The sequence below is a fragment of the Microtus pennsylvanicus genome, chromosome 3 (assembly GCF_037038515.1).
Source record: "Microtus pennsylvanicus isolate mMicPen1 chromosome 3, mMicPen1.hap1, whole genome shotgun sequence".
Lineage (NCBI taxonomy): Eukaryota > Metazoa > Chordata > Mammalia > Rodentia > Cricetidae > Microtus > Microtus pennsylvanicus.
In genome coordinates, this window is record NC_134581.1 from 73,134,726 (window position 1) to 73,148,155 (window position 13,430).

At 42.3% G+C, this 13,430-nt stretch overlaps 1 protein-coding gene across 6 annotated transcripts in view; it reads right to left on the reverse strand.

The window, feature by feature from the left end:
• The window catches only part of Cadm1 (cell adhesion molecule 1), a 325,645-nt gene that overhangs the window by 59,749 nt on the left and 252,466 nt on the right, over positions 1-13,430 (reverse strand). For all 6 annotated transcript variants that reach the window (XM_075966041.1, XM_075966039.1, XM_075966038.1 and 3 more), the window contains exons 2-3: positions 2,212-2,358; positions 638-790 (exon numbers count right to left, since the gene is read on the reverse strand). In XM_075966041.1, coding sequence (XP_075822156.1) covers positions 638-790; positions 2,212-2,358 — 300 coding nt within the window. The remainder of the gene's footprint in view (positions 1-637; positions 791-2,211; positions 2,359-13,430) is intronic.

Below are 13,430 nucleotides of genomic sequence, written 5' to 3' on the forward strand. Positions count from 1 at the left end.
AGGAGGTGACCTCACAGCCTGCCAACAGCTCTCTGCTGTTTCCAGGTAAGCCACTCTCAACTGCCTATGTCTGATGGTTGCACCTGGTAGCAAGGAATGTGTTCATGGGGAAGGTTTTCTGTTCCATAGCATGAGCTGGGCTATCAGTAATAAATAGGGCAATATATAAATAAAGCCAAAGAGGAAGGGATAAAGCACATTTGAATAAGGATGTCAGTCAGAAGGAAAATCATCACAAGATATCTGAGCTTTGCCATGGGTATACTCCATAGCTACAACCATGGGAGCCATCTCCCCCTCTCTTGCACAGAAGAAGGGAAATCTTGGGACAATTAGAAGTAATGCCATTTCATGCGGTGAGTGACTCATTTAAGGGCTTTAACTGCTCTTGATCTTCAATGCTGAAGCTTGAGGGTTGACATCCAAGAGCAGGTGGAATCTATAAAGAAGCCCAGGGACTATTCCTTAGAGGATTTGGTAGAATAGGCTATTTTTAAAATTCAGCAAGGTAGGTGGTGATTCTCCCTAAAACAAGTTGGAACAGTGAGACCTACTCTTAACCCTGTCCTTGTACTAGAAGTCACTTGGTAGCCTGGGTCATCCCACTGGCTCCCGGGGACTAAGAAGCATGTCTTACCCAACACTGTGATGGTAGTGTAACTCTCCTGCGGGGGGTCGGTGTAGAGTTGGCAGAAGTATCTCCCTTCATCCGAAATTGAGACGTTTGTCAGTGACACTTTGAGTTCACTGCTGGAAAAATTCAGCAGCTGAAACCTGCTGTCCTTCAAAGCTGTGAAACAAAACACAGTCGGTAATTGCGCAAAAGATGACGGACAATCTATTTCCCTAACTAGGCAAGAGGAAAAGTCAGATGGAGAAAAACAGCCGCTGAATGGAAATAATGTAAATCTTTCTGTGTGTATTTGGTGCTATTTTAGGTTTTTGCAGTAGCTCCATGCAGACAAATAACCCTCGTGACCTATCCTAAAGAAACTTATGCAGGGCAGGCTTTGAGTGCACTGTACAACATGCCAGGCTCTCTCAGGTAGGTACAAGAGGATCAGAAATAAAAGTACTTTTAGAAGGAAAACACAAAGCCAAAAAACAAACAAAAAAACCCAGTGGGTCCAAATTATGAAAGAAAACAGAACAAAAAGTAATTTTAAAGCAAAATATAAAATACCAATTTTTAACATGTTATAGCAGACTATTTAACTTGGATATGAATTGAGGTGGGACAGCCTGATCCAGAGCCTTTAGAGGCCTTAGTTGGTTACAGTTTTTCAGGTATGTCTACCTAACAGTAGGAAACTGTTCAGATCCCAAACAGGAAATTGGAATCACCAAAAAAGCACCATATGTGGGCTTCTTTTTTAATGCAAAAGGTCTTTTTCAATGTCTTATGAATTTTCGCAAAGGTTATTAGTGCCACATGCATGTGAAATTCAGAGTACCACTTTGTGGAGTTGGCTTCTCCTTCCACCATGAGGATTTTGAAAATGGAACTAAGGTGTCAGGCTTGGTACAAGTACCTCTAGCTTCTGAGCCATGTTATGCACTGGCTCTTCTTTAGTCCCTTTAAATGTTCCTTGTTTATCAACTTTTCCCGACAGAATGACCCAAAATACTGGGTGTGAACAGGAGTCAAGCAGTGGAAAACAGGCTTAGTGGATACTGCTTCACAGTTAGGTGTCCTGCGAAGCCACGGCAACCGTATGAGCCATTGGTGTCATAACCAATTCCGTTTCAAAGGCTGGCCTTTGTTAAATTGCATTTGAATGGATCTCAGCATATGGCTATCTCTGTACAGCAGAGACTACGGTGAAAGATCTGGTCCTGCCATTACAGATATAGATTGCCTTGGAAATGCTAATCTTTAAACCAAACAGATTCCCTATGAGAATGCTATATTTTCCTTGCCTTACCCTATTTGAGTTGTTTGTGTCAGCTAAGTATTTGGGACTCGATTGCAATTCACCTTGAATTACTACAATCAATTCCTATTGCAAAGTAAGACTTTTAAAGGGGACCATTCAAGATTTCTATTAAGTAGAAAGATTATGATTGCCTGTCTCTTTCTTCTCTCTAAAGAATTGACTAAACTTTAAGCATCTAACATTAAATTAGAAAAAGGTGGCCTTGGCAATCTCTTTATCAAGACAACACAGAGGTAAAAAAGTTGGCATCTACTACTGCGGGGTGGAAACTTACGCCTGAAGTCCTTGAAGTAAATGGTCTGCCTGTTGGGATTCAGCAGCTGAATCACAGAGTCGTCGCTCTTATTGACTTGGCAGCTGATGGTTGCGACTTCTCCCTCAACCACTGTCACGTCTTTAGTAAACAGATTCTGTCCATCACCTTCAAAAAAAGGGAGAAAAAGGTCAGACGGAACCCCTATCACTTGACATTTAGTCAGTGAGACCAACCAAAGAGAAAGAAGTGAGAAATGTACCATATAAGTAATGTCTGATATGGCCCTAAATACTTTTCTTCCTAGTTCACAAAATGAGTCATCAAACTAAGGCAGAGCTTGGTTAGGAAACAACTAAGCTTGGAATGGACATGGCTCAAAGTAAGGGGTACCGAGCTCCCAACTTTCAGTATTTTGAACTGCCAAGCAGTGTGCTGAGATGGAAGCAGAAAGACCAGTGTGGTGATTGTGTGAACATCGAAGATCTCCCACCTAGAAGAGGGAAAGTGTGGCCAAGCTTAGACCACATACCCCGAGCCAAGCCAAACTCAAGGGTCATTTAACGGAAGCAAGAAGGTTCAAAACATGACCCTGTCTAGTTAGCAGATGCTGACATTTGCAACAGACAGGCAGTTCATTTTGTCATGTGTGGGTGTGAGGACCAGACTGGCTCCTTGGGACCTCAATACAACCCAGAAGGTCTCCAGTGGAGAGTCTGACTCAGCTCTCAGAAACACACCTTTATAACTCACCCAAAGTCTCAGGCAGCTCTGAGCTCACCACCCTCCCTGCAGATAACCCCTTCAGCCACTAAAACCTTTCAGAACATGTCAAAATGTGAGAGCTCTCAGATCCACCGATACAGGCTTAGCTTTAGGGCTACACTAGTTTGCAGCAACAAGATTTGTTCCAGGAGCCAGAGCATCTCCCAAATGTGTGAAAAGATCCACAGCACAAGGTGGAAGTTCAATTTAGAAGCAGAAGATAAGGAATTGTGAAGTGTTCGATTCTGTGGTTGCCATAACAGGAGGCAGGGAAGTCTGGGATGCTGTCCCAGCCTTTAGGGAGCTGAGATGTATACAAAAGACACCTAATGTCAATTTCCCAAACAAAAAGTGTGTTTACAGGCGGCAGATGTAACAGTCAGTCCAGAAGGGCGAAGACAGACTGTTCTTACATCAGGAAATTTATCTACCATACCCGAGCCAGTTTCCTATCTACAAAATGGGGGCAGTAATTAAAAGCTATCCCACAGAGTTGTTATAAACACAAAGCACTTCGCACCACGTCTGGCTTCTCAAACTAAACAGATGGTAGCTGCTACTACTATCGTCACTATTACTGTCTCCATCACATCATCATCATGGTCATCATCATACCACCACAGTCACCATCATCATCACCATCACCACCATCAGCACCGCCATCGCCACATCACCCTCATCATTCTCTAGACCACAAATCCCCACACGTAGTAAGCCATTATCATGTGTGGGAGCAGCAAATAGAGCAAGAACACCGGCTCAGGGTTCCTGCTCTGCAGGGACTCTCTGTAGCCGGCCATGTATCGGCTTAGGGTGTCTTCTTCAGTCCTTGAAGAAATGTTGTCACATCAAGAAGCAAAGGTCAAAGGTAAATGCTCCTTTAAAGAATACAAAACTGGAGGCAGCATAAATAGAGGTACAATTAGAATAAGTGGAGGATTTCCACCTGCTATCACACTTCTTCTGAAGGATCCTTTCCTGGCAGGAGTCAGTGGGAAAGTGTGATGGGGTGTCTAAGATGCCTTAAAGCCAAATCAGCCTAGAAATAGACTGGCCCCTGGTAGAGGATTAGAAGAGAGGAAACTAGAAGGACGGGGGGGGGGGGGGATTATTAGAGATACAGATAAACGAAATGTCTGGTGCTTGTACAGCAAACCCAAGTGAAACTTGACTTTGAGCTCCATGACCCTGGAAATGAGGCCTGCTGTGAGGAACAGGCCTGTGTGGCTGGATGGAGTGAGACTGAGCTGGGGAAGCTTGGAGGGTGCAGAACGCTAGCAGAGAGTAACAGAGTGGAGAGGGATCGGAAAACACAGTGAACGGCTGTTTCTTGTTTTTCCTGTATGGATTCCGGTAACAAGCACAGAATTCAGAACCCAGCAGGAAGAAATGGGTTATTCCCAGATATGAGCCAAGACTAAGGTGACGGGAATTCCTGCCAGTCAGACCAGCTTTTCAAGGTGGACGTGCTGGCCCTGGGTAAGAGTGAACAGAACACCGTATGTTTGCATGGGTAACTTAGTCAGGCGTGGAAATTAAGGAAAAATGACACTGTGTAATGAGAGGGTAAAAAACGATGCTAAAGACAGGGGCTTGCCTTTAGGGGGCGGACTACCAAATAGGATCTTCTTGGGACAGGTAGGGATTTCTTCTACACGTGCAGCGGCTGCCTGCTGAGGGGCACCAGTCCCTTTGGATACTAACTAAAGCTCCTGAGACTTAAAGCTGCCTCTAATTCCGCCCTGTTCTAATAAGACGGTTCCTGTGGAAATAATGATTGGCTTTAATTTTAGTTCTACATGGAAGTTCTCTGGCACTGCAGAATATTGTGAGAGGAGGCTGCTATAACTATAGTAGCCTTTGTGTTGGCGGTTAGGAGCCAAGGAGTGAAGCACGGTTTTGGGTTTTAAGAACAAAGATAGTGACAAAATCAAAGATGTTTTGTTTTTGTTTCTGTTTCCTTTTTATAACACAATCCATACATTCCTACTTACTACTTAAAATGGGGTACTAAATGACTGGTCCATTTATCAAGTCACTCAGGTAAACTTTTTGCCTTAGCTGTGCTAAACTGCAAACTCATGGTGATGCTGTCAACATCATGGAGTTATTATTTTTTAATTATTAAGGCCAATATCCAGTGTCTAAGAAAAGAAGTCAACTTCTAATATGGTTGTAGTACCAATACAGGAAATTATGTGATAATAAAATATTTGGCTGAAAGACATCAAAGTGCTTTGGCTGATGGTGGTGGCCCAAGAATGTTCTTTTTTTTAAAAAAAAATCACCCATAAATTATACAGGTCAGCTGGATGGCAGTTATATTAAACAGAGCCCCATACTTTGAGGCACCATAGATGGCTGCAATGGGATAATAATGACCTATTTATTTGAGGCAAAGGACTTGAGTGACAGCAAGGAAAATACAGTATGTGTGTCAGTACTCTACTGCCTGAAGCCTTTATGTAAAAATGATTGCTGCTCACATCCTCCAATATGTCTTCCAACAGGAAGAGTACACACTATGACTTGATAGATTTCCCCCTTGAAATGAATGTTGAGACAATTAGGTTGTCACAAAATGCAATCTCATGTGTAGCAGGAGAGAAACACGAAACTTGGGTATCTTCCTTAAAGAATGCATTTTAAAACCCTTCAGAGTTTTCTAAAACTCAATTAGCTGACATACTGTCAAGGCAGGAACAGTATGTGTTCTGGGGGAAAAGAAATCAAACAGGTACAAATATCTAGCCATTAAATGAAGTTGTTAACAGCCAGGTAATTTATTTCAAGGGTGGAGCAGTGGCTGGCATGTGTAGACATTTTCGACCGCTAATTGGTGTATTTGGATGAAGTTTGGGAGACAGAATCAAACTGAATTTTAATTTAGACCAGAAGTTGTTATGTTATAGGGGTGCTTCCTGTAACTTTCAGCGTTTCTGTTGTCTATTTTTCTTCACATAGTTCTACTTATTTATTCCTGTGTGCATGTGGAAGCCAGAGGACTTTCTGGAGTCAGTTATTTTCTTCCACCATGTAGGTTCCAGGGATCAAATTGCTCAGGCTTGGCAGTAGGCACCTCATCATGATAGCCCCGTAGTTTGTTCTTCCATAAAGAGTCTTGCTGTGTGCCCTTGAATGGTCTGCTACGAGCTACGTAGCACGGCTATCCTCAAATTTATGGCAATTTTCCTCTTTTATACTTAAGGGTGCTGGGATTATAAACATGCCCCACCACACCTGGCTAACTTTCAGAGTTGCTCTGTAATTCCTAAAAACAAAGACCTGAACCAAAGAGAGCCCTTCATTCATGAGCAAGCATCCTCCATTAAACCAGACACTTCTTGGGCAGTTACAGTGACAAGAAAGCTTACTGTTTACAAAAGGTAAAACTTCCTTTGATGACTACCAGTGACCCTTATAGCGGCTTGACAGGGCTGGTGTTGGGACATAAGTTCTTTATTAGTGGTTGGCAATTAATATAATTTCTCAGAGACTTTTCTAAACATCATTTGTTAAATACTCCCTTTAGGTGGCATTGTACAAAATGCTAGACTCCATCCCTGTCCATTTAATCAGCAACCTATCCATACTTACAGAAGTGACAAGTGACAGGATCTCAAAGCCAGAGGTGGGAAGTGAGAAATAGGAAGAAGAACTTAGGTGTTCCCAGTGCAGGGCGGGGCGCTAGCTGCTTCCCCCTTCCCAGACTTCTGGTGTTTTCAGTATTTCTACCATAAAGATTGAACTGCAGAGCCTGGTTTGGGGAAGTTGCCTGGTGTGATGCAGCGAAGTGGCTGAGCTGAGGGGTGTTAGAACCTGCTTCGGGGAGACAACTCCCTCCCTACTGCCCTGCTTACCAGCCAACATCTCAGGACTGGTTGCTAAGGTCCCTCTGGCTCTGCTTTGAAAATTTTACTTGTTTTGAAAGAGGGTTATTTCCTTATGAGCAACTTGTGAATTTTTTTTTATTCCCGTAATTTATCCTGAGCACAATTACACACTTCAAGATGAGAGAGAGGCCGTCCTGAATGCAAAATACCTGTTTACTACTGCCTCCCCCTTCAGCACTCAGCACAGTCTGCCCCCAGAGAAAGCCTTTATTACCAGGGCACAGTGGGCATTTGCCAATGCCCAGAGCTCTCGCCCTTGCTGCCCGACTGTTAACAAATGAAACACTTAAAACAATAAAACAAATAAAACTGGGGGCGTCTTCCCTGTCAAGCACATAACAAAAGGACAAGTCACAGTTAAACCAGATTTCAGCGAATGCTATGGCAGCTATGGAAACTCCCACCTACCCACACACACAGAGGGGCACCATGACACTTAACTGAGAGGGTGGTTTGCACAAAGAAGCGACACTTAAGTCCCCTTGCCTTCTCCCTCAGCAAGTACATCATATTAGAGAAACTCTGTCTCCATCCCTGTTCTAGGAAAAACTGAACCCTTAATATTAACTTGGCAGGGTTACTGTCTAAACAGGAGGCACCCAAGTCCCCAATGTGGATGGCTAAAAGAAAATTCACCCTGATGATGATGAACTCAGGGACTTAAAAGCTCCTACTACAGTCCCGGAAAGTGTATTTCTTAAATTCTGTGCGCACGTATGCATGTACTTGTGTGCCCGTATGCATGTACTTGTGTGCAGGACTGTGAGCCAGTGCAGCAGGTGTGCCAAAAAAGGATGACGGGTGATTCAAGGGTTCCTACTGTACCTGGAGCTAACCATGTTTTTGCTAGGCTGGTGGTCTAGTGAGCCTCAGGACTACTTGTCTCTCCCTAGCCCCCAGTTATAGGCACAAGTAGCCACGCCCAGTTCTTATGTGGGTTATGAGGATTCAGACTCAGGTCCTCATGTTGACCAGCAAGCGCTCTTTCCCACCACCTCCCCAAGGCCAGATTTGGAAGATTTACAGCAATCAAAGACTTGAGGTTATACATTCCTATTGTCCAAGAGGCATCAAAGTTAGAAACTTTCAAAGGAGCAAAGCACCTGCATGCCTTTGGAAAGCTTATTCTCGACTGCTGTGGTAGCCCTGAGTGACCGGACTGACCACTTCTGCTCACTTCTATTGGATCCTATCTTTACCACCTGTTAAAGAAGTGCCCAGTGCAGAAGGAGAGAGTCCATCTTGACCGAGTGCGACCATATGACAAGCAGAACACTGCAGTTCTAGCTAAAGTTTCCCAGAGCCAGAACAGAGATGAGTATGTCTCAGAAAAGGAAACAATAAATTAAGATTCTGTTGAAACGCAGAGGGAGAAATCTTTTTAACTGCATATGTTCCCTCAAGTCAACGTAAACACAGTGTGCGCTACAAATCATTAACAAAGCCATTAAGATTTGATTTCTATCTAAGCAATTATTGTCAGCATATTTTGTACATTTCCTTTAAAAGACTCAATCCTATCTTTCAATTCATTAAACTGTTCCCTACATTTACAGAGTTTTATATCAAATCAGAAACCTATTTGAATTAATAAGAATTACAGTAAAAGTAATTTGAAAATAAATTATTTGAAGTTCAAGCCACGAAGGCTTTTGATGAAAGAATTCAGTCCCATTTAAACACGACAGTAACATTTTGAGTCAGCCACATATTGGTGAGAGACAGTGAAAGCCATGTCCCAAAAGAGAGTTCCATCAACTGGGGATTAAAGGTTAAGGGGATGACCTCTTCAAAACAAATATAATGTTTTTATTTTTAAGAAAGGCAATATCCCAAGCTTCATGAATACTTGAATATTTATTTAAAATCAAAAGCAATCAATCTGTCTGTGACTCACAAGGCTTCTGTTAACCTCTTTGATCCCCATCCATGTTTTTCTGTCCCAAAAAAGAAAATTGGAATGTTGACCAGCTTCATCTTCTTAATGGTCAAAACAATTATGACCACAAGCCACACAGACATGAGCTTACAGACAAGCAGTAACTAAGTGGACAAAGATCTCTGACACTAACCCAAACACTGTGCCACCTTCTTTACCCAGACAAGCTAAAGAAACTTCCAAGAACAACTCTTCCTGACAGACCTGCTCTGTACAGAGATGTGCCACAAACCATGAGGACAGGACATATGTCCTTACAGAGCCCCAAGAAGGGCCTCCTCTCCCCTGTTTCTAAACGGCATGCGATGATTTTGTTCTAATTATAAAAACGATAAATGCTAACTTTTTGCTGCTGTTCTGAAGGCTTTGCCACGGTTTTAGGTGGCATTTCTAAGACTGTGTCCTTGGCATACAGGTGGCCAGACAGTCCTAAGTATCCACTGCTCTAAAATTTCTGTTGTGTCGCTTGAGCTTATAGAAGGGAAAAAGATTGAATTTACCCTTAATCTCCTTTATAATCAGTAAAAGGTGAGGCAAATTTCTGGACGGCAAGATAAAGAGAAATCTTCCTTGGTGCTAGTTTTTCTTCAATTAAAATTGTTGATTTCCCCTGAATACAAAACAAAAACTATCTGACACAACATTAAGCTATTCATGAATATTCCGTATACACATTCTTGTTTAGTTGACTAATGGCAAATTAACGCTCTCTATTTTAGCTTAAACACATAGTATAGGTATGTTTGATTAGCATTGAATTCCAAAAGCTGATTACTATGCATGCTTTGATTATGTAATTACATAATAGAGCATAATGGCTCCTTTGGAGTCATTATGATCTATATGGCAAATATGTTTCAGTTTTGCTATAGTTTAAATACATGCTGAGATGACAGCTCATAACAAGGTCCCACTTTTCAGTCTTATCAGCTAAATGGGCATTTCCTCATTCATCCTAACATCTCCTTGACACCAATTAAGGCCTGTTGTGGCAAGCTGCACACACTTTTGAGAAATTCCCTTTGTTTTCTTGGCATCCAAAATGGACATTAATTTTAAAAGCTGTATCAAGCATAAGGCGTGGTCCTTTGTTTGTTTGTTTTAAAGGCTGAAATTCCATCCTTCATTCACCCTCTGAAAGGTCTGCAGGGAATCACGTATAGTTCATTAATCACAGCTCAGACAACCAGAAGGGGGTTAAGGATGGAATTTCACCTTTAACTCCAAAATGCAAGGGCAGGGAGCATGGCTGAGGATGCAGACGCTCAAAAAGGTGGCTTGCTACAACGCATGCAGCTCAGGTCTCCATGAACATAAGCTAAAACCAAGGGGCAGGCACAAAGGCTTGATTCTGCGAATCCCGCTTCTCCCTGTCTCCCTTGTATTTTGAAGTTCCTTGGGGTGGAGGCAGCTATGAAACAGCACAGCAAGAGCTCTCCTTCACAGCCCTTGCACTGGGGTTTTTGATAGATCTAAGGCCAAAACATCTTCCAGACTGAAGAGATTTTTGATAATTCTATCCTGACCTTACACACTGCAAAGTAGTCTGTCCGGCTTTAAAATAGGAGAAAAGTTACTGTAAGGAATTATGTAAAGTTTTCCTTGTCCCCATGAAACGCTTTCATCTCAGCTGCAAGACGAGTTATTTCTGCCTTCCCCTCCCAGGGGAATGATCCTTATACCATGCCAAACTAAAGGTGACCGGAATCTCAACTTTAAAGACGAATATGCACCCAGCTATTTTTACCATTTTGTCTATTGGTTTTCAGCATGGAGGCTGAAGAACTGAGGTCAAGTACAGTACAACTTGCATTTACATGGAATGGGTATCTCTTTTGTGAAAGGAAGCATTGATTAGAGACATGAAGACTCTTTTCAAGCAAGATGGTGACAAAGAAGGTAGTTATGGAGCATGTGTGTCTGTGCTGTTTCAATTTCAACCATCACATTAACATCTATCCCTTTGAAAGACCCCAAGTTCAATAACTTTTTATCAGGGCCCACACCACTAAAAAGGCCAAGCCCATTATGACGCTTAAGGTTTAAGGTTGTCTGATCCCTAAAAGGAGGAGGTATGAGCCACCACATTGAATGTGTCTCGGGAGTGGTACCAGCCATGAAACCCGAAGGTCTGAATTAGCTTTTCAATTAAAATGCAAGCACTAAAGAAACTGACAGCAACAAAAGAAACAAGGATGTAAAGAATAAACCATAAAGGTTAGGAATGATCGCTGAATCCTGCGGCTGTTCATGCTGAAAGGGGAGGGGCCCAGACTCCCCTATCTCCTTTAATTTACTCTCCTGGCTGGACAGCAGGGTCTTGTCTTTTAGCCACAAGAAAACATATTGCCTAACCATGAAGAACCCCCCCCACACACACACACCGGGCAGGCTTTAGATAGAAAACAAAACAAAACAAAAAAACCCAGAGTCCTCAAAAAGAGTTTTATTTGTTTGGGAGATGGCATTGAAGTCACCTTGTGAAAGAGGCCTTTTAAGCCTGTTAAATCTGCTTAGAGGCTCTTGGGAGAAGGAGGGTAGCTCTTAAAAATATTAATTAAAAAATAACTGCAGTCATCCAACTTGGACTTTGTAGAAGAACAATCTGAAGACAGCGGCTTCTTATAAAACTAATTGTGTTGGCAGAGCAAGTGATTTCTCCTCAATGGGCTCGATTCTGCGATCCGCGTTTATGGCGAAAGAAGAAAGGACGGGGTTAGATGGTTCTGCTTCAGTCCAACTCAAGGCTGGCTGCTATGCCAGCATTTCAAAATGCATTACACTTCTCCCAGACAAAATGGAACTGTGCTGACGGCCAACTGTTGATCTTCTGTGTCAGCCACTTTGCTAATGAGCTGATAATAAGACATATTCCATTCCCTGGGACTGTTCAGTGATGGCTCTGCAGAGTGAGAGTGGGCTGTCCATGCCCCTGCAGTCTATGAGCATGGGGCCACGGTGGAGAAAATTGTATACAAAAACAGGGGTTGATTGTATAGCTAGCAGCGGAGAGTGGAAGAAGCACATCCTATTCCGGGTGGTACCTTGGGCCCCCAGATTAGCTGAAGTCTGAGATGACAGGAAAGGGCTAGTTTAATTCAGGCAACAGAACTGTCTCCATTTCTAAAACCACAGCTATCCCCAACGGAAATGAAGGGTTTATATGATTGAGATTCAAATTACTTGTTAAAGCACTTGACAACCACCCAAAAGCAAAAGCATTATATTTTGCTGTTCCTGTATGGATTTCATCTTAGCCAGAAAAGAACTTTGCAGCCAACTACTTAGTATATACACCACAGTAGTCATGGCTGGGTTACAACAAAAATGCAATGTTAAATTTTCCTAATGAAATAAAAGGCACAAAGACCACAGGAACGGCTGCCTGCTGTAGTCAGTTGGACTCAACATGCCTAAGCAGTAAGTACAGCAGAGATGGGTACCACTCAGTACTTGCCCTTACCAGTTATGCCTCAACAAAATTCTCCAAACTGAATTTCTGTAGAATGCCAGCCTTCAGTCTCAACGGAGATAGCACAGGCATTCCCCCTACTTTTTAACACCAAACTCAGTATTATTTTCCATCTGATAAAAGGTACGATGATTGATGATTGAACTTAGGTCACTTTTGCTTCAACTCACTAAAAGCTGAGGTTCCCCCTCTTTTTGTTTGTCTATGGGGTTAAAAGATTAACAATTAGTGTAAGATATTTAAAATCACAAGGTTACAGCGAGGATTCACAGAAGAAAAGGGAAGTGGCTGCTATTCTTTATGTCTAGAGGCAAGAAAACCAAATTTTTCTAAAGTGCTTGCTACTATTAAATTTTTAGCATCAAGAAAACTCCCACTATTATCTAGAGGGACCATTGTTCAGGTCATCTGCATGAAAAACAGCTAATTTTTAAGAGTGTTTTCAATGTGTGAGGTATTATGTTTTATTTTATATTGTCTCATTTAAACCTTACTATACTCACGTTGTTTTTTGTCTTCTGATTGTACCCTGTATGCACACAAGACAACTGAGAAATGATTGATCTGATCTTTTCTGTTTAACCCTAGCCCCTCTGCACTAACAACCCCACTGTATCTGAACAGTGTAGCTGAAAGGACATTACATTTTATGATGTAAAAGAACAGAGGGAACTAATGGAAGACTCTACAGCATCTCATTTATGACTTAGCAATAAAATCAAACAACATGCCCAGCACAGAAAGGAATCCGAAGCCAAGCAACCCATCTATCAGCAACAGGCATGCTCCAATATGCAATACTGATAAAATCAGCTCCACAACCAGAGCCCACAAATCAGGTCTTTCATATTTAGGGAGGAGACGTCTGTTCTGCAGACTGACCCAGGCTCAGCACTTAGCTCCAGCTTCAGGCAATTACATTACCGGCTTCAAGGGCATTCATTAGTATCAACAGTCTATGTGACCAAACATTGACTGTATTGGTCGTCTCTATCTACAGCTCTTCGTTCATTTCTTCCTGCCAACAAAAGCCACTGAAAACCTTCCAGGTTTAAAGCTTAGAACCGACAGGACAAGCACGTAGGGCTATCAGTTGGAGCACGTCAGATATAGACTGCAGGTGAATGCCAGCTTCAAACGACATTACTACAGACACAGAAAGTCGGGAGAC